This window comes from Eptatretus burgeri, chromosome 6 (assembly GCF_056783735.1).
Source record: "Eptatretus burgeri isolate ZD-2024b chromosome 6, Ebu_testis_v1, whole genome shotgun sequence".
Classification (NCBI taxonomy): Eukaryota; Metazoa; Chordata; class Myxini; order Myxiniformes; family Myxinidae; genus Eptatretus; species Eptatretus burgeri.
The window spans coordinates 43,794,959-43,821,334 of NC_140966.1; the positions used below are offsets into that span (position 1 = coordinate 43,794,959).

The window sequence follows — 26,376 nt, forward strand, 5'->3', positions numbered from 1 at the left end:
ACAGATGCAATCAACAATTTTACTTAGTCTCATTCAACCTCTCAAACTATGGATGGTTTATCAATAAAGGGAATTATAGAATTGCAAATATAAACCTTTATATGGGAAAACACACTCACACTCACACATTACAGACATGGCTGATTAGCTTGTTGACATATATGATGTATGAGATAAACCATTCACACATACACCGCTGTCCATACACCGCTGTCCAGAGACACTGGAGTGTCGGGGAGGGGTGAGAGTAAACAATCCATAGTTTGAGAGTTTGAATGAGAAAAAGTACAATTGTTGATAGCATCTGTGTGGAAGTATTAACTGCTCAGCTTCTACCTAGTGGTTTGACATGGCGAAAGCTGTCTCAAGCTTTGCAATTCACTACCACTAACTGATATGATTGATAAAATTCTCAGCATCGCGATTAGTTAAAAATAATCTTACCACATGTGGGTGTGATCACTTTTTGGGATCTTTTGGGGTACGCGTCTGTTTTGATCTGGTTTGGTTGCGATCATCATGAATGATTTTTAATTTGTACTAGACAACCCGTGAACCCGTTGGGTTCCCGTTGTGACAGCGGTTGATGAAAAAAATCATTTCAAGAAAAAAAAAAAAACAGAGATAGCTCCAGCGAACTAGACCGCTGAGGTTGTTTGCATTGATCAAATTCTCCCGAAGAGTACTTGACTGAATGGGGAATTGATTTTATAATAATTTTTTTTCGTTGCCCAATTTGAACGAAACTTGATACTGCATGCCGCAGGTGAATGGTGAGTAAGGTGGCCTAAAAAATTTTGTGCTATCATGTAGCGTTTTGGTTGTATTCCAGGAACATACATACACATATACATATATACAGAAATACAAGATGAGAGTTTTAGTAATATATAGATGGCACATTTAATTCGATTTGAGGCCTCAATTTCTTCTTCAATTTGCAACTTGCTGTTTATCTCCAGATATTTTTTTCTACCATAAATGTATATCATCATCATCATCATCATCATCATCATCATCATCATCATCATCATCATCATCATCATCATCATCATCATCATAATCATACGAAAGTAGAAGGTAGTCCTGGCCCTGGGTGGTGTTCTGTTAGTAAGCAGCTTGCTATCTCTTTCCAAGTCAGTCGTTCCATATCAACCGCTTTGCAAGTCACTCGTCTAGCCATTCGGCATGTGGAGCAAGCATTTAAGAGAGGTGTTTTTTTATGTCAACAAAAATGGCCACCGTGGTCAGATTCAAAACAAAACTACAACCAATGAAATGTTCATAGGCATACCCCTGTTATGTATACTCATAATATTATTGAAACGTTCATTTCATACTTTTCTTTTATTTCACTTTTCATCCTGATTCTTGGAGATCTACAAACATACAAAACCCTTCTCCTGCCCCCCAAAATTCATGGTGGTAGGTCCACAGATAAGCTTGGCAGGAGGCTCCTCTTTCTGACTCCCCATTTTTGATTCCTTCTTCCTCGTACTCTGTAGCCGCTGCTAACACAATAAATTTGATTGGGGAAATGGCCACATGAGGATCGAGTAAAACTGAAAACGACAACCCGGACAGCATTTGCTTGAGTGTAACGACAGCATTGTTTCCATGGAGACCAGAAAAGTTGTTAAGTGGTGCCAGGTTACTGTACATCGAAGATATAAAACTGTTGGGGGGGGGGGGAGTTGGGAGGGAAGGTTGTGCCCATGCCTTTACCCTGGGTACCTCCAGCACGTATGCAAGATTTGGTGGAGATTGGTCCAGGAGTGTGGAATTGTACAGAAATCAAAGAAAAGGCTTCACATTGACACAGTGACAAACAAAAAACACACACACACAAATATACATTTATTCTTTCTGGCTTTGTGAGCATCTCATTCATCTACCTTTTTTTAATGCCCCACATACTTCGCAGTGATTATAACTAAAAAGTTTAAAAAAAAACACACATCAGCATATAATAACTCACTTGGAATCACAACCTTCCATTACTTTCAAATGAAATTTGGCCAATAGTCCACAAAAAAGCTTTTGATAGTGCCCCACATTAATGGATAATAAAATGCATGCAATTGTGCAATATCAACCCTGAAAAGAATCAAAGTGATTGAGAAAGCAATGGAGCTTATGGAGCATCACATTGATACTGCAACACTCGGAAGGATAGATCGAAATACCAGGAATTAAGTTACGTCGTGGGTTCTTCCAGGGTGGTGGCCTTTCGCCCCTTCTGTTTTCTCTGGCACTGGAACCACTGAGCAACCTCATTAAAGAGCAAGGGCATGGACACATCCTAATATCCCACAAGAGAATGTCCAAAGAGACAGGGAAGGTGACACATCTACTGTGCATTGATGATCTAAATCTCTTTGCACCAAACAACAAAAAATTGGTAGAACAACTGAAATTAGTGAAATGGCACTCCGACGACATTCAAATGATATTTGGCTGAGATAAGTGTGCCAAATGCCCATTACTGTCATGGGAACCAGGAAGCAAGTGCCACACCAGCAAATGCTACATGCATCTTGACCAATAGGAAATGTCTGCCACACATTAACCTCTCTGTGGTACACAAAATAGTTCTGGGAGCAGCCAGGATATCAATATATTACTGAAACTCTCATCTTGTATATATGTATGTATGTATGTTCCCGAAATACAGCCAAAACGGGACACGAATGCGCAAAAATTTTAGGGCCACCTTACTCACCATTCTCCTACGGTGTGCAGTATCAAGTTTTGTTCAAATCGTGCAACGAAAAAATTATTAAAAAACAATTACCATTTCAGTCAAAGTCCTCTTTTGGAGAATTTGATCAATGCAAACAACCTCAACAGTATAGTTCGCTGGAGCTATCTTGTTTTTCTTTAAATGAATTATTCAAAAATGTCAAACACTTAGTATAGACAAAGAACGATATATTTTTAAGCATAAAATAAACATCAACATTTTGATCTCATACTTCCGTGTTCATTAATAAATAAAATTGTGTTTATAAGATTGTGCACAATGATTTCTTCCACTTTCATTTCTCCGTTTCTTTTTTCACATTGACGTGCAATATTGTTTCGTTCAAATCAGGCAACGAAAAAAAATATTTTAAAAAATCAATTCCCAATTCAGTCAAGTGCACTTCAGGAGAATTTGAACAAGGCAAACAACTTCAGCGTTATAGTTCGCTGGAGATATATTTTTTTATTGAAATGATTTTTTTTATCAACCGCTGTCACAACGGGAACCAAACAGGTTCACAGGTCATCTAGTATTCACAGGTCGTCTAGTATATATGTATTAATACATTATACAGGGTGTCCGTAAAGTCTCTTTACAATTTAAAAAATTTATTACAAAAGCAAATGAATAGATAAACCTGTGGAAATTATTACAAAATGAGGAGTAGATATTGAAGTTTTTTGTTGCCCCCTTTAATACACTTCTATATGGGCACCAATACTTGCACTAAGAACATCAAGAGGGCAATCGATTTCTTCCCATGTTCGCTGTCGCATAGCCTCATCAATGGTGACAATGGCGCCTTTACTTCAGGTAGTTGATGTCCCGTATCTTTAACATAACCCGTTCGATACACGATATCTTTAACATAACCCCATAGAAAGAGAACTTTGATTATAATCACTGAGTACATTGAACAAATCTGATAAAACATCACTTCAATTGCCTTTGTAATAAATGTTTTAAATTGTAAAGAGACTTTATGGATATATATATATATATATATATATATATATATATATATATATATATATATATATATATATATATATATATATATATATATATATATTTCATTGAAGCCTGGTGTTGGCGCAGTGGTTAGGGCAGCGGCTTGGGATCCAAAAGGTCCTGAGTTCAAGCCCCGTTCGGCCACTGAATTAATACACCAGGGGGTTGACTCAGCCTGTCATCCTTCCGAGGTCGGCGAAGTGAGTACCAGTGTACTGGGCCGGTGTATACCCCGGTTAAAATAGGTGTACCATATCCCTGTGTCGTAAGAGGCGACCAGGGTTGCGTCAGGAAGGGCATCCGGCGTAAAACATGTGCCAAATCACTATGCGGATCATACGGATGATCCGCTGTGGCAACCCCTAACGGGAGCAGCCGAAGGAAGAAGAAGAAGATATATATATATATTTCATATCCACGCCAGTTAAGACTGACCTGGATGGATGGCCGAATGAGGCAAACAGCCGAGTTCCCTGGAGATAAAAGGGTGTGCGGGACGGGGGCGGCAAGCATGTGCCAGAGGCGCTTACCAAGACGGAAGACAAGGGTTTATACTTAAACACACAACAAATAGACAGACACAAGCAAAATTAATAAATAGGGGTTTAATGAACATAAATCAAGTATCCATAATAGGAATGAATCAAAGCATAGTAATGAAAATAAATCAAAGCATGAGGTAATGAAATGTGAGGTAATTTACAGCCGAAAGTCGAGGCCCCTCTACATACAGATACTAAAATTGACAAGGGGTAAGGATAAAACAAAAGAACAATCCCTCCTTTATTCTGGCACTTAGCTTTGTCCAGAGATGCTACTCTTTGGACCTGGCATCATCAAAACTGCAAAGTCACTGAAACCACACCCAAAAATGGCACCAAGCCGCCCTCTGGGTGGGAAACGTAGGTGAGGTATTTGTGTGGCAGAATTGAATGCCAACGCTCAGAAACCACCGTGCAGCTTCTTTTTTTATGTTTGAACTTGCCGACCATTCCTCTCTTGCACCAGGTCTGTTTATCATGATTGCCCACCTTCCTCCTCGACCATACGACGAGACAATTTCTGAGGCCCTGTGACCAGGCCATGAAGCATGCATGCTCTTCTTCCCTTCTCAGAAACGTACATGCTTTACGACTCAGCTGAACAGTCAATGGCTAGCATTTTTCTCCAGCACGTGAAAAAAATGTGCCTCAGCACGAACACGAGAATCATGCAGCCTTCTTCACCGTGTCGAGGGTAAGCCAGTGAGCTAGATCCTTTTGCCTCCCATCGTGTACCTTGCACAACTCTCTTCTACCCAGAACCTTCTGACCTCACACCCATCCATCATCCACCTCAGGAGTGTGGTTTGCTAGGTTATATTTTCAAAAGAGCTCTGCTGGCTAAACAGTTGCATTTGATCCACCTATTAGATATGAGCATAGCAGAGCTACATCTCCCAACATCTCCATGTGATTGTAGTGCAGGTAACACCAGGAAGACCAGTCCACCATGGAGAGGAAACAATCATGGACGCATGTTTTCAGGATTATTGGTCGTCATTCGGCATGGAGTAGAAGCTACTACCCGGAATAAAGCTGCTCCCCCAGAGAAGTTCCTCCCCCTGAGTAAACAAGGCCAAAAACTTGGCCGTGGAGCAGCAACAAAGGAAAAGGCTCTATTTAGCTGTTGAGGCAGCTAAACAGAGCCAGCAGAAGTTGTGATCCCTGCAGATTTGACAAATAGCACTACTGTGCCTTTATTCAAGATGAAGGGAGACCCTTTATTATGTTCATCTTACAGAGGAGTTAAACAAATTGAGCAGGCATTAAAAGTTTTCAAAAGGTGTTTTAAAGAAGACTAAGAAAAGTGAAAAATATAAACAGCAACCAGTTTGGTTATATATCGAGAAGATCAACAACAGAAGCGATTTTAATTTTGAAGCAATGCCAAGAAAAGGAAACTGTATCACATTTTCATTGACCTCGAGAAGCATATGATCAAGTACCAACAGCAGTTGTTTAATGGGCTCTCAGAAGGCAGTTCCTGCCTGAAGAAATGGTAAAAGTAGTTATGGGGAGGTATAATAAAATCAAACACGATGGTAAAGACCAATTTCAGAATGAAAGGAAATGCTCCTGAACTCAGAGGTCAAGTTAGAAAATTGTCAAAAGTTGTTACCTTGATGTTGTAAGGCATCAGTAGGAGCAGACTTACAATTATATCAAGAATAAAGTGAGCCTGGAATAAGTGGAGACAACTAGGTGGTATCAGAAAGCGCATAGAGATTCCATTATCTGTGAAATTGAAGTTTATAAAGCTACTCTCAGACCAGTATTGATGTATGGAAGTGAAACACAGGCAATGCGGGTCGAAGATATAAAAATAATGGAAAAAACAGAGATGAGAATGATAGTATGGATGAATAGATTGTCTCTGAAAGAAAGAATATCGAGCTCAGAAATCAGGAATTGATTAAACATCGATGTTGGTGAAGACGAACTTAGGAAGCGAATACTTGGACATTTGCAACAAAGGTCAGAAGATGAAACTGTCAAGAAACACGAAAGCTCATGGTGGAAGGAAGAAAGTCAAGAGGATGTCCCAAAAAAGGAATGGATTGAAAAAGTAAAGAAAGATATGGAATGTTTGGTTTGCACGAAACTTACGCATTAGATAGATCCAAATGGAGGAATGCCATCGATTTGACGACCCCCCTGAAATAGTGTATACATTTATTCTCTCAGGCCTTGTAAGCATCTCATTCATCTAACTTTTTAATGCCCAACATACATAGCGCTGATTATAACTACAAAGTAAATTATATACAAAGCAAGAAGCCGACTCCACAGATGTCACTTCACCCTCTTTCTCAAGGATGTTAGGATACTGGTGCCGAGCTCAATATTTAGTTTGGAAAATTCATCATCTTAATTTTTTCCTGATATGCAACTTGACTCTATTCTTTCTAAAGACGAGTTTTCTATTGCTATTGTCTCAACATCCATGGACAAAGGATCATAACTGAGCACACAGCATTATACTTACCCATTAGAGTCAACCAAATGAAGTTCTCATGAAAGCCAAGTTGCATCAAGATGGCAGGTCTTTTTATGTGGGATATTTGCAAAATTGCGTTTTTGTTTTTTTGTTTTTGCGACAATCCCACAGTCGTAGTGTTGGTCTATTTAAATGTGGCAGGCTCAAAGTACAATATTTAATTTCATATTGGTCTTCTGGCACAGAACAATTCAAACAATAAAAAGCAACTTACCAGCAATTTCATTTAATTACGCAGACATTTGATCTCCCCTTGCAGATGCAAGTAAGTATGACAGGTGATATAACATCCTCTATGATGGACATGAGATGGAGGGTTTTCGACTCTTGCACCTCTGGCTCATAGTAGTGAGTCTGAATGAAACCACATCGTTTAAAACCAAGTTGCTCGGCTTGTAGCAATAAATACAAATCTTTGTGAACGATGGGATTTCAACCAAGACTTTCAGGGTCCGGTGTCACTCGATCACCAAGCCATTTCCAGGGAGACTGTCACAAACAGCACCGGCTGAACAGTCACATTTGAAAGCAAACTCATGATCTCATCTGATTTCCAGTAAATAACTAATAGTTGTTTCTTTGTTATTGATGTTATTTCACAAAATGTGAACAAGGTATAACAATTTTTTGCATCTTATATTGTCAATTCTCATCATATTTGCTTGTTTGTTTTTAAAAGTAAATAGTTAAATTATCTGGGAGCATTTCTGTTGTCTACATCGTTATGCTGATACAATAGTGAAGTAAACACCAAATGTTCACAGTTTTAAAACTAGAACGGGAACTCAGTAGAGCGCATACCTTCGCCAATGCTACATTCCCCCCCCCCCCAGAAACCGTTGATTGTGAGGGTATTTAATCCCATACAACATCTGCCATCTCATATGTGTTATGATGGCTTAAAAACATTCAATTTCCTGCTGTTTGACACTGATTCACGTACATTGCACAATTTCTGTATGAACTCCCTGGCCTTTTTGGGTGTCGGTGTCAAGTCAATCTGATGACAACTGGTTACATTATAAGAAATTATTTTCTGGAATTTTAGGGGCATTTAGCACACATGAGTTTCTGTTTTTCTAAATAAGTTATTGATTGTGAACAAACAAACATTCATTGTACAAAAATGATGATTTTGACCTTTTCATGACCTTGACCTTGACCTTTATACTCTTAATTTTGTAATTGGTATTAGAGTGTGGGGAACAGAACAGTCAATATTTTGGTGTTGGTTTCATACAAATCGGATAAGAATTGACCATGCTATGACTAAAACCGCACATTTTGCAATGTCGTGACCCCCCCTGACCTTTGACTCCCAACCGCTAATAAGGGCTATTACGTCATTGTGTCATGTCACATATAAGATGGGGCATTGAATTCTGAACATTTTGGCATTAGTTGCATGCAAATTAGATACAAATTGACCACACTATGGTAAAAAGACGATTTTGACCTTTTCATGACCTTGACTTTGACCTTTGACCCGATCGCTCCCAAAATCTAATCAAATGGTCCTCGGATAATAACCAATCATCCCACCAAATTTGCTGCGATTCAGTTCAATACTTTTAGAGTTATGCGAATAACAAACCAACAAACAAACACACATATTCACAAATAAATAAACACACAGCAATCAAAACATAACCTTCGCAACAAAGTTTGCGAAGGTAACTAGAAGGGCACTCGGTAGGGTGCACACCTCCACCACATAATACCTGATCCACGAGAACATATCAGGCCCAGCACATTTTTGAAATATCATGCTATACAGTACTATATCGTTTTTGGCCCAATCCCTCAATGGTGAAGAATCACTTTAATTATTAAATAGTAATCCTATCCAGATCCAGATTCAGATCTTCACCAAAAATCGAATCAATTCGTCGTGGTCACACACACAACCTGTCCACAAAATTCATCCGAATCCATCAACAACTTTTTGAGATATCCTGTGCACAGCCAAACAGACAGACAAACAAACAGAAAGGGGTGAAAACATAACTTCCTTCACCTTCGGTGGTGGAGGTAACCGGAGAGTTCATAGACCGCAATACCCCACACAGTGTGCAAGTATAAAAACTTCAATTATAATAAAATAATGATTTTTTAAAAACCGTTTTAAAAAAATCCGAAGTTTAACGCGACCGAAGCAGTCTTGTACGTCACCCTTATATACACTGTAATAAGACGACGTTGAGTCACAGTTTAAGAGATGGAGGTTTTATTGATCACCATAGAAAACAGTCATCAATCGGCATCGTATGTAGCCATATCGGTGGCCTTTTCTTCACCCAGATACTGCACCTTCTCACGTGCCATGCCCACTTCCCACAAGGGGCTGTGCTTGACAGCTCCTACATACATCACCCAAAAGAACACATCCAAGTTCTGCCAAACTGTAGGTTTCTGGAAGTATTAATAAGGCAGTTTGTGTTCCACATTGTTCAACTCTATAAATCAATTTAAATATAGGTTTAAAGAGGTTTAGAGGCTTATAAATTTATTAATTCCTGGTTTTACTGCCGTTTTACCCAACGTCTATAACACCACCCGATCTAACACATTACATTATTTCTATGTGCTTGTTGTATGTATCCATTATGACGTCCTTAAAAGAGTAAGTTTTTTGTTTGGAATGATGTTCAATTATGTTTGACTGCCAGGCAGGCAGACAGTAAAAAATATGATCTTACTCGTCTCTGTGCAGGTGCGATCGGGATAAGTTCAGAGACAAAGCACGGTAAAACAGCAGGTTTGTCTTACGATTCATGTTCTGATTTGTGCACAAAATATAACATTCAATTTAAGTAAGTTGTTCCTCAATTATAAATTGATAAGATGGAAAGACGAACGGACAGACAGACATGAACCATTTGCTTAATGCCGCTTTTCGCTTCGCGTGCATGGGGTAAAAAATGTAAAGTTCACGTTTTAAAGAGTTTGAACACATTAAAACTATTCATCGTCTGTCATGCAGCATTCTACCTTTGCACTTCTGACAAAGACACTGATTCTATCCATCAAAACAATGAAAATCCTGTCCTGAGAGTTAATCAAGATTACCTGTGCATACACTCACTGCAGTTTTGTATACATAAAAAATAGAAGCCATTTGCAAAATTATATACATACATATGCTGGATTCGTAATGAGGCTTTGCTGAATGAAATTCCATGCTTATTGAGCTTCAGTGAGATCTCAACATCTTTGATTTTGCTTCCCTTAGTGTGGATCCAGTTTTCCAAACTCACTACAATCATACTGTATGATGGTATCAGCACGTACCTTATTACTAGTTTATAAAACTTATATTTCTCATTGGAAAATAAGGTAGAATTTGAACGAGATTATAATGGTCTCTGCAGCCTGTCTGTCTCACCCTTTAATGGAATGATCGTTGGGATGCCCCAAAGGCAGTGGCTATCATGATGTCACAATGGGGATTGCAACCTGGTGGTGCATGTCCTCACTGGGCTTTGTGAAGCATTCCGACACAATAACCTTTTCTTTTCCAAAGGTACTCGAGGATGTTTCGTGCGCACAAGTAATGATGTGATGTTGTGTCCTGTCAGTTAGATGTACATTAGCTGTATATCCTCTTGTGAAAATGGAGACCAAGTGCAATATCTGTTGCAGATATCGCAGATTAATTCTCCAAGAGATGGAAACTGTACGGATGATTTCCTCAGGGTGCATTTCCTCTTCGAATGTGTATTCCTCTGCTCCTTAAAAATAGCGATAGATTGTACACACGTCTCTCCAGATTGACATATCTTTGGTGATGGTCTACCACAACCCCATGAGGCTCACTCCTGTAAAGAAAACAAAAAAAACATCGGTCAATGTGACAGGCTTTGAAGTTAGCTTCCTTTGAATTATTGTACCCTTTCCGCTGCCTTCCACATGACCAGTAACCATTAAACAACTGGATGGCTTTATAATACTTTGGTATTTGGTTGTCAGACATGCATATTAAGCATCCAGCTCAATTATACTGGCTAGGTATCAAAAATGTCTATATACTAGTTTTATCATAACATGCAAGACCATTAAAGTGCTATTCAGCATTTTACATTGGCAGCTAATCCTGGCCATTAAAAGGAGACAATGGAGGTGGAACTGCTCGAGACACTTCACATGCATCTGTTACAGTATCCAACCAAACTTGTGATCCAAAACAGCTTTGTAAGTAAGCATGATGGCTTGGTAAACAGCAATCTTCATTTTAAACTTTACGCCATGCTTTCAACAGAGACGATTATTCAGCAAACCAGAAGCAGAACTCGCTACTCACTTTCGCAGTCCTGTGAGATATTTTGTCATCAAGCAGTGGGTTCTGTTCTGTTGCACTGCCAAGATAATATAATTTAGGCACAGTGTTCGGTTGTGCGCTATTGATATAAATCCATGAGCGTTGCCTGGCTTTGTTTGGTGAAGGAATTTTGATTTATTTTGTTTATGGTAAGACAGAATCCTCTGCAGGCATGTTAGAAGTCACAAGTTACTTGGATATCCTCGAATGTGTTGGCAATGTGTGCAGAGTCATCAACAAACACGAGTTAATGGTCTCATGGAGTAAGACCTCTGCGACTTTAGACTCTTGATAGGACCTGCGCGGTTGAAGACGTTTCCGTCCGTGCCTATTCTTGGATCATAACACCTTTGCCCGTTTCTCTGAAGGCAAGTCACAGCATATCAGTGAATATGATAATGGATAGAAAAGATACATGTATACATCCTTATTTGAAACCATTTGGCATAGTGAATGGGTTACCGTGCCACCTACATGTAAACGCTAACAGATAGAACAGCCGCTTAAATGTCTTGTTGGAAAGTACAGTGTGTGATGTTATGAAACTCCTTTCCTGCAAAGCATATCAGGGTGACAGGTTGTACATGAATCGACTTGCAGCGTATTTTGGATCTCAACTTGATGGTTAAAGAGAAGCACAAAGCATCAGGGTGTAACTCTAAGTTATCCTGCAAGCCACTGTGTACTTTTCAAAATGCTTTGAAGTATCTCTGACAGCTAGTCTGGAACTCAGCAATTTTTCTGCATGCAGGTTGCACTGTCACTTTGCTTTACCTTTGTGCATTAATACTGAAATGCACTAAGACCTTTTACAACCTAATGCTCACAATATGGTTCACAGGAAGTTAGCCTTTTTGTTTTTTACTCTGTCTGAAATCAACATTGCTGAGCTGGGTTTGTCATGTCATGAAGCCTATTTTTTTCCAGATAGAGTTGAGTATCTCTCAGCATATAAATCACCATCTCTAAACACCAAAAATCAACTGAATGACAAAATATAATGACCATTTAGCCTCAAAATGCACTTCATTTGGAGGAACAGGACCTCAGACTCAGCACGAGGAAGAGGACCTCAGTCGAGTCGTTGCAAATTTTGCTGATAGGCAGGTAGCTTCAGTTGAAAATAGGGGATGATCAAGTAAAACAGCAAACATAAAGTTGCCTCTGGATCAACAGGACATGTCATGTTTAAAGTTGTGAAAGCTCTTCCAGATGTACAGCTTTTAGCAGGAAAGAAACAGGTAAGAAGGATGATGTACTTGGAATCTTTGACTCTAATTCCTTTGGCAACAGTCTACTTTATTATGGCACTGGAGGGGCAGGGGATTGCATGTTGAAAAGTCAAGAAAGTTTTGATCACTGGCTGAATGTTAGACCCACTGAGGAAACACGATCGGTTTTCCGTCAGGGACATCCTTTGCCAAGCTCACAAGGACACTGGTACAAAAACACGGAGCCCATCTGTTTCACAATACATGGCTGGCCCTGCATGGGGATTAAATGCACCATCTTTGTCTTAATTACTTCATTATCAAGCCTCGCTGTAGTTGGCTGAGAGGTGTGAGCTGTAGCTTTACTGCAGCTTTGGAGAAGGAGGGTGAGGGGGGAGGGAGGGAGTGAGGAGGAATGGGGATCAGAGAAAGAAATCTGCATAGATTATCAAAGACAACAATCCCTAATAAAGGGGGTAAGGGTGATTGGGATCATGCATATCTCAAAAAAGGAAAAGCACATCCAACCAGAAATTTGGACAATAATTTGTTCTCAGAGAAAAACGAAAGCCTGAGGAAGTCCATTGGTGTTGGTTGAAATGTCACCTGAGACTAAGTCTGCTCTTTCTTTTTTGTTGTAAAACCTGTGGAGTAGTTCGAGATGTAAATTATTGGTTGGATGTGCTTTTCTTTTTCATCATTGGAAAAATAAATGCTGCCAGGATATTCTTGAGGTATGTACACTAACCTCTGAGCTGTCTTGCCTGGGTTTGAATCACAGACATACTATGAACTATCACCCTGGTGTTTCACATGCAATGTGTGAGCTGTTTTGGAAGGATGTCAATCTAAGTGTCCTGTCTACTACCATTACTTGGTGATGTTAAAGATCCCACAATGTACTTTGTCAAACACTGGCTAAATTCAATATTCCTGCCTGGACTATGGGCAGCAATTGGTATGATCTTCTTGGAAGTTCCTTTATATCTGGTGACTGTGGTTGCTGTGTGGGTCGCAGCTTCTGCACATCAGCCCACCCCGTGGGGGAAAATAATCAATTGGCATACGTGTTTCTGGCTGCCTGTCCATGATCATCGTCGAGTGGATTCTGCCAGTGCTGGTGTGGAAGAGGGGTTAATGGTCACCATTGCAATCAAGAAATGATATTGATATATACTCTCTCTCTCTCTCATGGGATGGCATAACTGCTCATCAACTCGAGGGAATCCAGTGATACCTAACCTTGCTAGAACGAGCATGCATTCTGGCCCTGTGGGCTAGGGTGTATGCATTTTCGTATGCCCATTTGCCTTAGTATCAGCAGAGAAGGGGGAATCCGATTCAGGAAAGTCAAGATACTTTCATAGATTGGGAAAAAGATTGGCAGATGCAGTTTAACATAAAGAATGTAAGGTGCAGGCAATGGGTAAGAACAATGAAAATAGGGAATACATAATGCAAGGGAAAGCCTTGCTGGATGTGACACAGGAGAAGGATCTGGGGATGGTAATAGATATGGGGCGTAAGCAGACAGAACAGTCCCAGGCAGCTATACGTAAAGTTAATGGAGTTTTTGGTTGTATTTGTAGGTTGATAAATTATGAAATCAAAAGAGGTAGTGCTAAAAATTATATAAATTTAGTGAAGCATTGTCTAGTATTTTGTGTACAGTTTTGGTCGCCACATCTGAGGAAGGACATAGTTTCCAGAGAGGGTTCAGCATAGAGCTACTAGATTGATTCTGCGGCTCGCTATATGAAGCTATGGGGAGTGGCACATTCGAGAGGAGTTATTTATGAGGGAATTTGATTGAGATGTTTAAGATAATAAAGGATATCGACAAAATAAATGCAGAAGAGTTTTTTTTAAACAAAATATGCAGTGATAGAACAAGGGGCCATTGCCTGAAAGTAGAGAGGGGGAGGGGAGATGGTAATAAGGCAGGGGTTTTCAGTCAGAGAGTGCAGTGAATGTATGGAATGATCGACGCAGAAAAATAGTGGCAGCAGAAATGGTAGATGGGTTTAAATTGGAATGGGATAGGTACCAAGAAGCAATGGGGATAAAGGGGATATTTTCTAATATAGAGGAGGGGATATTTTCTAATATATAATCTAATATATTTTCTAACAGAGAGGCGGTTGGAGAGAGGAGGTCCGCCTCAGACTCTGCAACCTCCAATTGGAGAGCTGAACACGAAACAGGCTCCAATCCCACCTCGACCATTAGGAAGCGATGACCCATCAGTGGAGAATGGCCAATCAGAACAATATATATATATATATATATATATATATATATATATATATATATATATATATATATATATATATATATATATATATTGTTGCGAATTCGCGCCCGCCGGCGTGCGAACGGCCACGTAACTCGAATCGTGGCACATCGCCCACCGGACGGCAATTCTGTCGTGACCCTCTTGGAACAACACCGGGAGCTAGTCACGGGTGGGGGTTTAACCCCACCACGACCGTGCCAATTGCCCACCAGCGCAGGATAGGGTTGCTCGCCAAATTCGATCTCCCTAAGTACCTGCGCGAATGGTTGACCGGGCGATCGTACCTCGCCGCAGGTCGACTCCGGACACGAGCTGCTTGGGTGGCCCGTTCCGTACTATCGGGATAACCGAGCGGTGTTATCGTCAACGTGGACGGTTCAGATTAATTACCGGGATCTTGCACCCGCTACGAACCCTTTACGTGAAGCAGGATGGAGAGTCAATAGAGAAAAGACAAAGCGAAACGGGCACAGTTCAACAAGCAAGCATTTTATTTCCCGGCACACGGAAATCACACATATACAGCCATACAGAATCAAAATGCACATAAAGCAAATGTAAGAGCTAAAACCGACTACGCACACACGGAAACACTTATACAGTTTTACTTCACAGACGGCGCCAACACACATTTACACAAAAGCAAAGGAAAGAAGCCACTCTCACAGACAAGTAGGCAGACAGGCCCGTCTGCCAAATGTGCGCGTGACCTGGAGGAGCGGCCAGGTCCGCGAGACCGGGGAGGTCTTACCCGCGTCCTCGTGACGCGTTGGCGGGCAAGCCGCAAATGTGGCCGCGCCGCTGTGCCCCGACTCCGTGCCCCTTGGCGGGTTTCGTTGGCATGACGTTTGGGGTGGGGTGGGAATTGGGCCCCCTTTTGCACTATCTCAGCGTGGGGGAAAGGGGGAATTGTTGATGCCCTAGGGGAGGGGAATGGCTGGCTGGCTTGGGTCCCGTGACAAGACGAGCGATCCCCCCACCACAACCTCGTCGCCGACCGCCGTCCTTCTCGCCTCGGACCCGAGCTCCCTTGCTTGCAGTTCCACCGCACGCACTCAACTCCGCCAACGCAACGCTCCTTGTCTCCAAAGAGCAAACTCTCGACGACACTCTCCAAGCAGCTCCAAAACCCAACTCTTTCCTCGACGACACTCTTCAAGCAACTCCAAAACCCAACTCACTCTTCGATTCGCCTTGCGCTCGCCGTTTTATAGGCGGCAGGAGCAGCCAATATGCAAATTTTAGGATCAGAACGCATTGGAGGCGGGGCCACGCTGCCCCCCCCCGGCCAGCCATTGGTCGGGCAAAAATGGGCGTGAACCTCTCCTGATCCTAAAATTTGCATATACGGACTTCACATACACACGCTTGGAGGCGGGGCCAAGCCACCCCGCGCTCGCCAATTGGATGGAGGAGAAGTGGGCGTGAAGTGTTTCTGATCCGAATTTCCCCTCGGAGAGGCTGCCATTCGCGCACGCGGCTCGGTGCGTTCGGCACCAATTGCCGAACGGGCCCGAGACAGCCCGACGTTCAGTGTTCACAGGTGGTGCGGTTGTTGGTTGTGAAGGAGAGAGGCGAAGGTGGTGGAGGGTTTTCAGTGGTGGTTTGATGGTTATGGTGTCGTTTGGGAACGGCGGTGAAGTGATGTTTGCGGGATGGAGTTGTAAAGGTAAGGGTAGTGGCTGTTTGCGTTGTTGGCGGCTTAATGGTAGAAAATAACAATAGAGAAAGAAAAAATGGCTAACTCAAAGCATCGCAGCCCGGATGAATCACATAAATTCCCTCTATACAACGGGTTTGGGCTAACTACACATGTAGCTATGAAGATATCTCACCTTCGGGCCCTTTATGGTGTAATGCGAATTTCCACAGCCATAACAGTTTGTATATGTATATATATATATATATATATATATATATATATATATATATATATATATATATATATATATATATATATATATATATATATATATATATATATATATATATATATATATATATATATATATATATATATATATATATATATATATATATATATATATATATATATATATATATATATATATATATATATATATATATATATATATACACATTTCATTGAAGGTTGTATTGTTTGTCCTAACCATCACAACCAGGAATCCTAATAGGGAAACTACTGAAAGTATAAAATTGCAAGTTATGTTTGCTTTGTTGCTAAAATAAATAACCAAACATAAAACACAAATAAACTAGAAAGAGCAATCAACGATTGCAGACCCTTGCTCGGGGTTGTTTTGTGTGGTTTTATAGTATGTATTTTATAGTCGTACTCGCATTCTCATTGTACATAGTTTGTGGAGGTATCTGGTTGAAAAATGATGTGTAAAAAAAAGTGGTCTATGTTGGTACATTATGTGCAGACAAACAAACAGACAAACAAACGGACCCAATGCAATACCCTCTCCACGAGCGAGGGAAACTTGAGAATTCATAGAACACCTTAATACCCCCACACAGTCCTGAGAAAAAAAGACATTGGAAGGGACTTTTAAACTTTTGCTCTGTGTTTCAGAGCACAATCTATATTCCTATTTACACAATATTTATTTTCATTTTGTCTGAATCTTAAGATTCCCCAACGCCACGAGTGCAAGCTGCATATTAGATTGGTCGAGATGGCAAAAGATGGTACAATATTTTCTCCAAGTATTGCTAAAGTGGAGGTTTTTGGAAGTGCCAAGAAGTCAAATTGTGTTCTACAGTGCTCAAGTATACGATTAAATTGAAGTAAAATAAACGTTTTAAAGGCTGTATTAAATAAATGCGGTTTACCGCTGTTAATGCACATTTTTTACATTACCTTATTGAACATGTTAAATTAGTTAATATTGCCTGTTGTTTGTGTCCTTTATGATGTTACTAAAGATAGTAAGTTTCCTGTTTGGAATCTTTTTCAATTTTGTTTGACTGCCAGGCAGAGAGAGTAAAAATATTATCTCATTCCTCCATATATGGTAAGTGACCTGGATTTCACGGGTTTGATCCATTTTGTTTCTGAAAACCCACAGACCCACAGACTGAAAACCCAATACGAAACCCGTATTGGATGGAAAGTATGATCAATTAAAAACGCAATGTTTCACTTCCATTCCACTCGTAAGGATTGACACACAAACAGATAGACCTGCAGCTGATATACAAGGTATCACTCCAGTCAATTGGCTGTGTGACGTCATGAGCTTTCTCTCACCGAAAGCCACGTCACTACCCTCCAGGGGTATTCAATTGCCCAGTAGATAGGTAGTGCTTGCCAAGCCATCAGTTCCTTATCAACGATTATGAATGGAGTGCTTGTTTTCATGCTTAAGCCACTTGGCGAGCACTCTACAAAAACTTGGTAAATGAACACAACCCAGGATTCCACACGCAATATCACCTCACCATTCGATCACGACTAATGAATCAATTTTTTAAAAAACATGCTTTCGATCCCTACCAATACGTTTTGTTTTTTGTCACTTTCCAACTTGCCACCTGTGCTCCTCTGTGCGCATCCGCACACGGAACGAGGTTCTGTACAACTTGGCAAATTCAAAACCAAAGTACTGCTAAACTGCAGGTTTTTGTTCCGATTCATGGTCCAATTGGTGTTATACAGTGTTCAAAATGTATAATGCTATTGCAGTTAAGTAGCTTCTCAATCATAGAATGACGTCAGTAGACACATATCCAGACGAAGTGAACCAATTGCTTAACCCCCAGCTTTTGGCTTCGGATGCTTTTCATTTTATAAATAGATAAACAAACATAAATCAGGTGCAGTGTCTGGATAATCTCAAGCTTTTCCAACAACTACCACCTCCAGGTAGCGTTTGAGAGGTAATTCCTGCCTTTGTGAGAGTGCCATGCTTTCCTGAATAGGTTATAACAATAATGTGATCCCTCACAAGGAATTTCATTCAACACAGGAGGCCATTAGTCCAATGAAAGCCTGCACAATGATTGCCAACCTAAGGTCGTTTTCTATGCTATATCCTTTTAAAATGCTGTGCATCAAGCAAGGAAGGAGCATGTGTGATTTGTGAAGTCTTTGGTGTCGCTTAACTGGGGTTTTAACCACCAATCTCCTTGACTCAAATCAGATGCTCTATCTAACCATCACACTGTTTATTCATGGGCTTTCAAAGAAACAGTCCTTATTGCTGTTGCTCAAAAAAAATTGTTTGCATTGAAGTTGGAGAATTTATTCATTGGCAAAAGGTAGAAAAATTCATAAGCTTTAAAATTCAGATAATAAATAATGTTGTTAGTTTGCCCTACGTTATCGCGAAGAAAGCCATTCACACGTAACATGCGAATACCTGTATGCATGAATTTGTTTATAGTGTAGGATACATAGCCCACTTATCAATCCACATTCTGAGATTGCAGCCAGCCTAACCTGGTGTTAAGGAATATCTGAGTTCAGACTATTGCTGCTGCAGTTTAGTGAAGGATTTTTTTTTAACTTGTTCAGGCGACTGCTGGTAAGTCACCTACTCTTTACAAAAGACAGAGTGGAATGTTTGACGTCTACTAACTAATAGTATCAGGCAGGATACATTGTGTATCGACGATGTGAAGGACCAGTTTTTGATGTAACGCCCTGTCTGTGAGGTACCAATCTGACAGATTAGAGTCTAGTCAGGAAAAGAACCCTTACAAGATGACTCAAAGTAAGTAAAATACTGGAGAAAAGATTATTTGCTCAAAAATATCAATCTTAATACCACAATACACGTAGAGCCGTTTGTATACTTTCATTGTTTGTGGCTTAAATCCTGCATATAATATGGGAATATGAACATGTGAGTCAGGGGGAAGGAAAATATCAGCAGACTGAAAATGGCAAAAAGGAAACTTACAAAAACTAGAAGGGCACTCGGTAGAGTGCATACCTCTGGCACGTAATGCCTGATCCACGAGAACATATCAGGCCCAATACATTTTTGAAATATCGTGTTATATATAGTTTTTGGTCCTATCTCTCAATGGTGAAGAATCACTTAAAAAATTATATAATTCTCATATCCAGATTCAGATCCTCACCAAAATTGAAACAATTCAACATGGTCAAACACCCAACCTGCCCAGCAAGTTTCACTAAAATCCATCCACAACTTTTTGAAATATCATGCAATATATCGTTTTGGGCCCGATCTCTCAAAGACAAAGAATCATTTTTAAAATTCTCGTAGTCAGATCCAGATCCGGATCTTCACTGACATCTAATCAGTTCGTCCTTGTCATATACTGAACCTGCCCACAAACCTTCATCCAGATCACAATTATATATATATATATATATATATGCTTGCTTGCTTGCTTGCTTGCTTGCTTGCTTGCTTGCTTGCTTGCTTGCTTGCTTGCTTGCTTGCTTGCTTGCTTGCTTGCTTGCTTGCTTGCTTGCTTGCTTGCTTGCTTGCTTGCTTGCTTGCTTGCTTGCTTGCTTGCTTGCTTGCTTGCTTGCTTGCTTGCTTGCTTGCTTGCTTGCAAAACCATAACCTCCTTCACCTTCCATAACAGAGGTAACAATCCCTTAAGGCTGATGGGCACGATGACTTAATTGGTGATAGAATCACAAACCTTTACAAGCAGAGATATAAAAATAAAAACACAGAAAACAATGTGTCAATAGGAAGAGAATTTTCTAAAACAAGTAAGACAGAAAAATATAATAATAACGTGTGAAGAAGAGATTCCAGCAAACACAATGGCATTTAGTAGCCTCTGCATATCATTAGCATAATGAGTGAAATGAGCACTGAGAAGGAGTGGTGAATCAGACAGGTTAAAACTCCACCAAAGCGGTTCAGTGTTAACGAGAAGCATAGCGAGCTGGAAATAAAATAATCATGAGAGCAATGTGATGGAGAGCAATGTGTTGGAGATCATGATAAGAGGTGGGCAATGAACAGGAGGGGGAAAAAAATACTTCATAATTTATAGAATGATCATTTTCTAAAATTTGAAGCATTCAATATGTAATGTGAAAACTGTTCACGAGTCTTTAACTAAAAGTTGTAATTTATTTGTCAACCGTAACTTTTTTCTTTTCACCTTCTTTGTCATTCCAAGATTTTTAATTCCTCTTTCTGAGCAAAAGCATTTGTATTGTTAGGAATTCGCGCCCGCCGGCGTGCGGACGGCCACGTGACTCGAATCGCGGCACGTCGCCCACCGGACGGACAATTCAGTCGTGACCCTCTCGGAACAACGCCGGGAGCTAGACACGGGTGGGGGGTTAACCTCACCATGATCGTGCCAATTGCCCACCCGCGCAGGATAGGGTCGCTCGCCAAATTCGATCTACCTAAGTACCTGCGCGAATGATCGACCGGGCGATCGCACCACGCCACAGGCCGACTCCGGACATGAACCGCTTAAGCGGTCCATTCCGTGCTACAGGGATAAACGAGCGGTGTTATCGTCGGCCTTGACGGTTCCGATTAATTATCGGGCATATTAAGCCCACTACGAACCCTTTACGTGAAGCAGGATAGAGGGTCAATTAAAAGGAAGGAGACAAAGCGAAACTGGAAAACAGTTCAACACAATGCACATTTATTCCGCGGCACACGGAAAGCACGTATATGCAGCCACAATAATCAAAATGCACATATAAAGCGAAAGCAAGAGTTAAACCGAATACGCGTACACACGGCAACACTTGTACAGTTCTACTTTACAGACGGCGCCAACACACATTTACTCAAAAGCAAAGGAAAGAAGCCACCCTCATAGACAAGGGGGCAGACGGTGCCCGTGGGCCTTTATGGCGTGGGACTTGGCAGACCGAACGAGTCCCACGAGACCGTTGCAGGTTACCTGCACCCTCGCGGTGCGATGGTGGGCGAGATCTCTCCGGCGCTCCTTGTACGAACGTGCAGGTCCGCGCGACACAGCTGGCAGAGCGGCGCCTCCAGTCCGCGTCCCCTCCGCAACGTCCGGACTCTCCACCGACTGCAAGCTCCAACGAGCGGGTCGCTCTACGGACCGCTTCTCCAAGACCCAGACAGGCAGAAGACCATGAACCGCCGACTGACACTGACACTCTCACCGACCGCCCTGACCTGACCTCCTCTGACCTCACTTCCTCTCAGCGGCGCCTCCGTGCGCCCTTTTATTTCCCCGGTGCTCCGCCCCTCCCTTTGCGGCACGCGGGGGGGGGGGACATTCCACTAGAGAAATCGGGGTGGGAGTTGAGTTCCAACCGTCATTCTTGTTTACCAGGGAAATCGGGGTGGGAGTTGTTGGTGTTCCCCTTTTGTGTTTGTGGAGATGTTGACGGTTGCTGGCGGAGTGGTGAGGATGGCGTGTTTGTTGAGAGGCAGGTGTGGTTGTGGTTGCTGTGAAGCAGCATTGTGGTTGGTGGTTGTTGTGTGATGGCGGTTGAGACGTGGTTGGTTCAAAATAAGGATAGAACAGAAAAACGGCTATCTCAAAGCGTCACAGCCCGAATTAATCACATAAATTCCCTCGAAACAACGGGTTTGGGGCTAACTACACATGCACTTAGAGATATCTCACCTATGGGCCCTTCATGGTGTAATGCGAATTTCCACAGCCGGAACAGTATATCGACTTCTGGTGTTAATTTGCTTCATTGTACTCTATTCATTAAATATGGTTGTCATCAGGGTACACTTTCAATCCACATTTTTTCTCCTGAATCAAACTTTCTCTTTAAAACACGTTAATTTTTTTGCCTATCACCCTTCATCAGTCTTTACTTGTTTTCATTCCTGATTCCTCGTGTGAGCAGTAGCTCTTCTGTACTTGTAATTGTCAACGAAGGCATTTTTGCTTGATAAATCAACATTTTATCAAAGTCTAAGACTTTGATTTAATCATGATTATTTTTTCAGAATGGTGTCTAACTTTTTCTCTCTCTCTCTCTCTCTCTCTCTCTCTCTCTCTCTCTCTCTCTCTCTCTCTCTCTCTCTCTCTCTCTCTCTCTCTCTCTCTCTCTCTCTCTCTCTCTCTCTCTCTCTCTCTCTCTCTCTCTCTCTCTCTCTCTCTCTCTCTCTCTCTCTCTCTCTCTCTCTCTCTCTCTCTCTCTCTCTCTCTCTCTCTCTCTCTCTCTCTCTCTCTCTCTCTCTCTCTCTCTCTCTCTCTCTCTCTCTCTCTCTCTCTCTCTCTCTCTCTCTCTCTCTCTCTCTCTCTCTCTCTCTCTCTCTCTCTCTCTCTCTCTCTCTCTCTCTCTCTCTCTCTCTCTCTCTCTCTCTCTCTCTCTCTCTCTCTCTCTCTCTCTCTCTCTCTCTCTCTCTCTCTCTCTCTCTCTCTCTCTCTCTCTCTCTCTCTCTCTCTCTCTCTCTCTCTCTCTCTCTCTCTCTCTCTCTCTCTCTCTCTCTCTCTCTCTCTCTCTCTCTCTCTCTCTCTCTCTCTCTCTCTCTCTCTCTCTCTCTCTCTCTCTCTCTCTCTCTCTCTCTCTCTCTCTCTCTCTCTCTCTCTCTCTCTCTCTCTCTCTCTCTCTCTCTCTCTCTCTCTCTCTCTCTCTCTCTCTCTCTCTCTCTCTCTCTCTCTCTCTCTCTCTCTCTCTCTCTCTCTCTCTCTCTCTCTCTCTCTCTCTCTCTCTCTCTCTCTCTCTCTCTCTCTCTCTCTCTCTCTCTCTCTCTCTCTCTCTCTCTCTCTCTCTCTCTCTCTCTCTCTCTCTCTCTCTCTCTCTCTCTCTCTCTCTCTCTCTCTCTCTCTCTCTCTCTCTCTCTCTCTCTCTCTCTCTCTCTCTCTCTCTCTCTCTCTCTCTCTCTCTCTCTCTCTCTCTCTCTCTCTCTCTCTCTCTCTCTCTTTCTCTCTTTCTGTCTCTGTCTCTGTCTGTCTCTCCCCCCCATCTCTCAATATTTTTGCTTCAGGGGAACCAGGAGCCGGTGGGACTGGCAGCCGACTCCATTGCACAGGCCTTCCCTGGCGCGCAGTTTGCTATCCCACCGCCGGCACACACCAGCTTACCAGGAGACTATGCTCACCCACATACACATCCGCATACTCACCCACACTCACACCATCTAGACTTCACTGGGACGCCGGGTGCAGAGCATACTTTGACATTGTATGCACCTGCAGCTGCACACCCGGCACCTTCAAGCACCCATCCACCAGCTCAAGCAGTGTCCGGAACAGGCACGGTGAGAAACATCTGCACAAACATTCACACCCTGTACATTGAACCTGTTTGGGCTTCATGTAGGCTGCCAGAAAGATGCCTAACTTTTTCTACAATTTCTATACGTCTGCTCACACCCAGCTCTTTCATGTGCAGCACACAGGTTATAATTTAAGGCTTTTTGAAATGCTCAATTAATCTGTTACACATGCAGTGCAACATTATTTAATGAAGCACAAGTGCAATGTTCTCTTCTGGGATCGGCTGCTTCCTCAACATAATGTTAGAAATGCAGTCAGTATTTTGCATTTTGGTGAACTCGATAAGCAAGTGTGTGATCGTGTGATCACTCAGCAAACAGAAGAGCTGGCACAGACAGACAGCCAAGGTGGATCTCCAGATGAAGCATCAGAGACAAAGCCTCAACCCAAGCGGCTTCACGTCTCAAACATCCCATTTCGCTTCAGAGACCCTGATCTACGGCAAATGTTTGGAGTGAGTTTGCAAAATCATATTCAATTGAAATCTTATTCGATCCTTTAAGAGCTTTTGAGCTCTGGATTAAGATTTTCTAATACAATATATTAGCTTTTGCAAAAGGCTTTGTAAATGTAAACTTTTGGTGACAACTGATTTTGAGCACCACTTTGGGGATTCGTATAACAATTTTATACAAAACAGACCATTGCTTACTCAATGAAATCTATTGTTGTCAGAAAGGAGGCTTGGTATTTCTTCTATTTCACATACATCCCTCCACAATTCCATCAATTTATTGCTACCATCATCATGAATACCCTCCTCACACTCAGTCTCATGATCTGGATCAGTATTACTGTGATGTGCACTCTGTGTTGCAGCAATTTGGAAAAATTCTAGACGTGGAAATAATATTCAATGAAAGGGGGTCGAAGGTAAGTACTGGTCCTGCTGTTTCTTCACTCACTGTCACATTTTATTTTTTTGCCACTCATGCTTTGTATATGTTTATATATATATATATATATATATATATATATATATATATATATATATATATATATATATATATATATATATATATATATATATATATATATATGTATTCAAGGCATGTGCTAACGTATTGTCTAAGCATATGAACGATGCTTCCCCATTGTCTTGTGTCACTCACCTGCATTTTATTTTTGATTTATCCATATTTTTTTTTCCTTTATTTATATTTTCATTTAAGGATGCTTTCCGACAGTGCTGTTATTTTTCCTGGTGAAACGCTTCGATGTCTGTCGGCAAACAACATTACAATGCTTTTCCCCTTGTCTTGGGTCGCTCACCTGCATTTTTTTCATTTGTTTTTTTCATTTATTTTGTTTTCTTTTATTTATATTTTCATTTTGGATGTTGTCTGGTGATTCTGTGTTTTTCCTTGGTGTACTGGCTTTAATGTCCATCGCCATGCAAAATTTCAGCTTTCCACATCACCCACAAGGTTCCTATACTTTATATCAGTCAGTGAGTTAGTGGTGGGAAATATATATATATATATATATATATATATATATATATATATATATATATATATATATATATATATATATATATATATATATATATATATATATATATATATATATATGTATATATATATAAAAAATATATATATGTATATATATATATTAAAAAAAAAAATATATATATATATATATATATATATATATATATATATATATATATATATATATATATGCATGTGTATATGTATAGATATAAATATGTATATATATATATATATATATATATATATATATATATGTAAATATAAATATGTATATATATATATATATATATATATATATATATATATATATATATATATATATATATATTTGTTATAAGTTGAGAATTCTCATTCCTCATTGAGATATTCAATTGGTATTGGGTCAAACAAAATCTCCTGTGAATGGACCAAAGACGTTTTAGTGATAGCGATTTTTAACTTATACGAGGTCCGTCTGAAAAGTAACGGGACTGACTTCACAGAAATTTTATTACAACAAATATATTGAAATCACAACTTGTCCCCTTCAAAATAGTTTCCGTCCAGGCTCACACACTTGTCGATCCTCTTCTTCCACGCTTCGATGCACCCCCGGAAGGCTTCTTCTGGAATCCTTTGGAGCTCTGTCATCACAGCCCTTTTGATGGCCTCCACATCAGGAAATCGGGTCCCGTTGATCACCCCCTTGAGCTTGGGGAATAGGACAAAATCACAAGGGGCCAAGTCTGGCAAATACGGGGGTTGTTCCAGAGTTGGCACGTTCCTCTCCACCAGAAACTGATGGATGCTCAGGGCAATGTGAGCAGGGGCGTTGTCATGGTGGAGCACCCAGCATTGTTCTACCACAGATCCCTCCTCTTGTCTCAGACTGATCTCATGAGGAGCCGGAGGATCTCCTTGTACACGTATTGATTCAATGTTTGACCCTGTGATAGAAACTCGAAGTGGACGATGCACTTGATGTCAACAAACGTGATGAGCATCACCTTGACCTTCGACTTCGACATGCTTGCTTTCTTTTGTCTTGGTGATTCAAACTTTTCCACTGACGACTCTGCCGTTTGGTCTCGAGATCGTATTCGAATATC

General features: G+C 40.9%; 1 protein-coding gene across 1 annotated transcript in view; it reads left to right on the forward strand.

Moving 5' to 3' along the window:
* LOC147024653 (RNA binding protein fox-1 homolog 3-like) overlaps positions 1-26,376 on the forward strand; it is a gene marked incomplete at its 5' end in the record, with an annotated part of 388,350 nt that overhangs the window by 255,616 nt on the left and 106,358 nt on the right. The window contains 3 exons of the mRNA XM_085884766.1: positions 23,501-23,773; positions 24,106-24,246; positions 24,612-24,665. Of these exons, the coding sequence (XP_085740892.1) occupies positions 23,501-23,773; positions 24,106-24,246; positions 24,612-24,665 (468 nt within the window). The remainder of the gene's footprint in view (positions 1-23,500; positions 23,774-24,105; positions 24,247-24,611; positions 24,666-26,376) is intronic.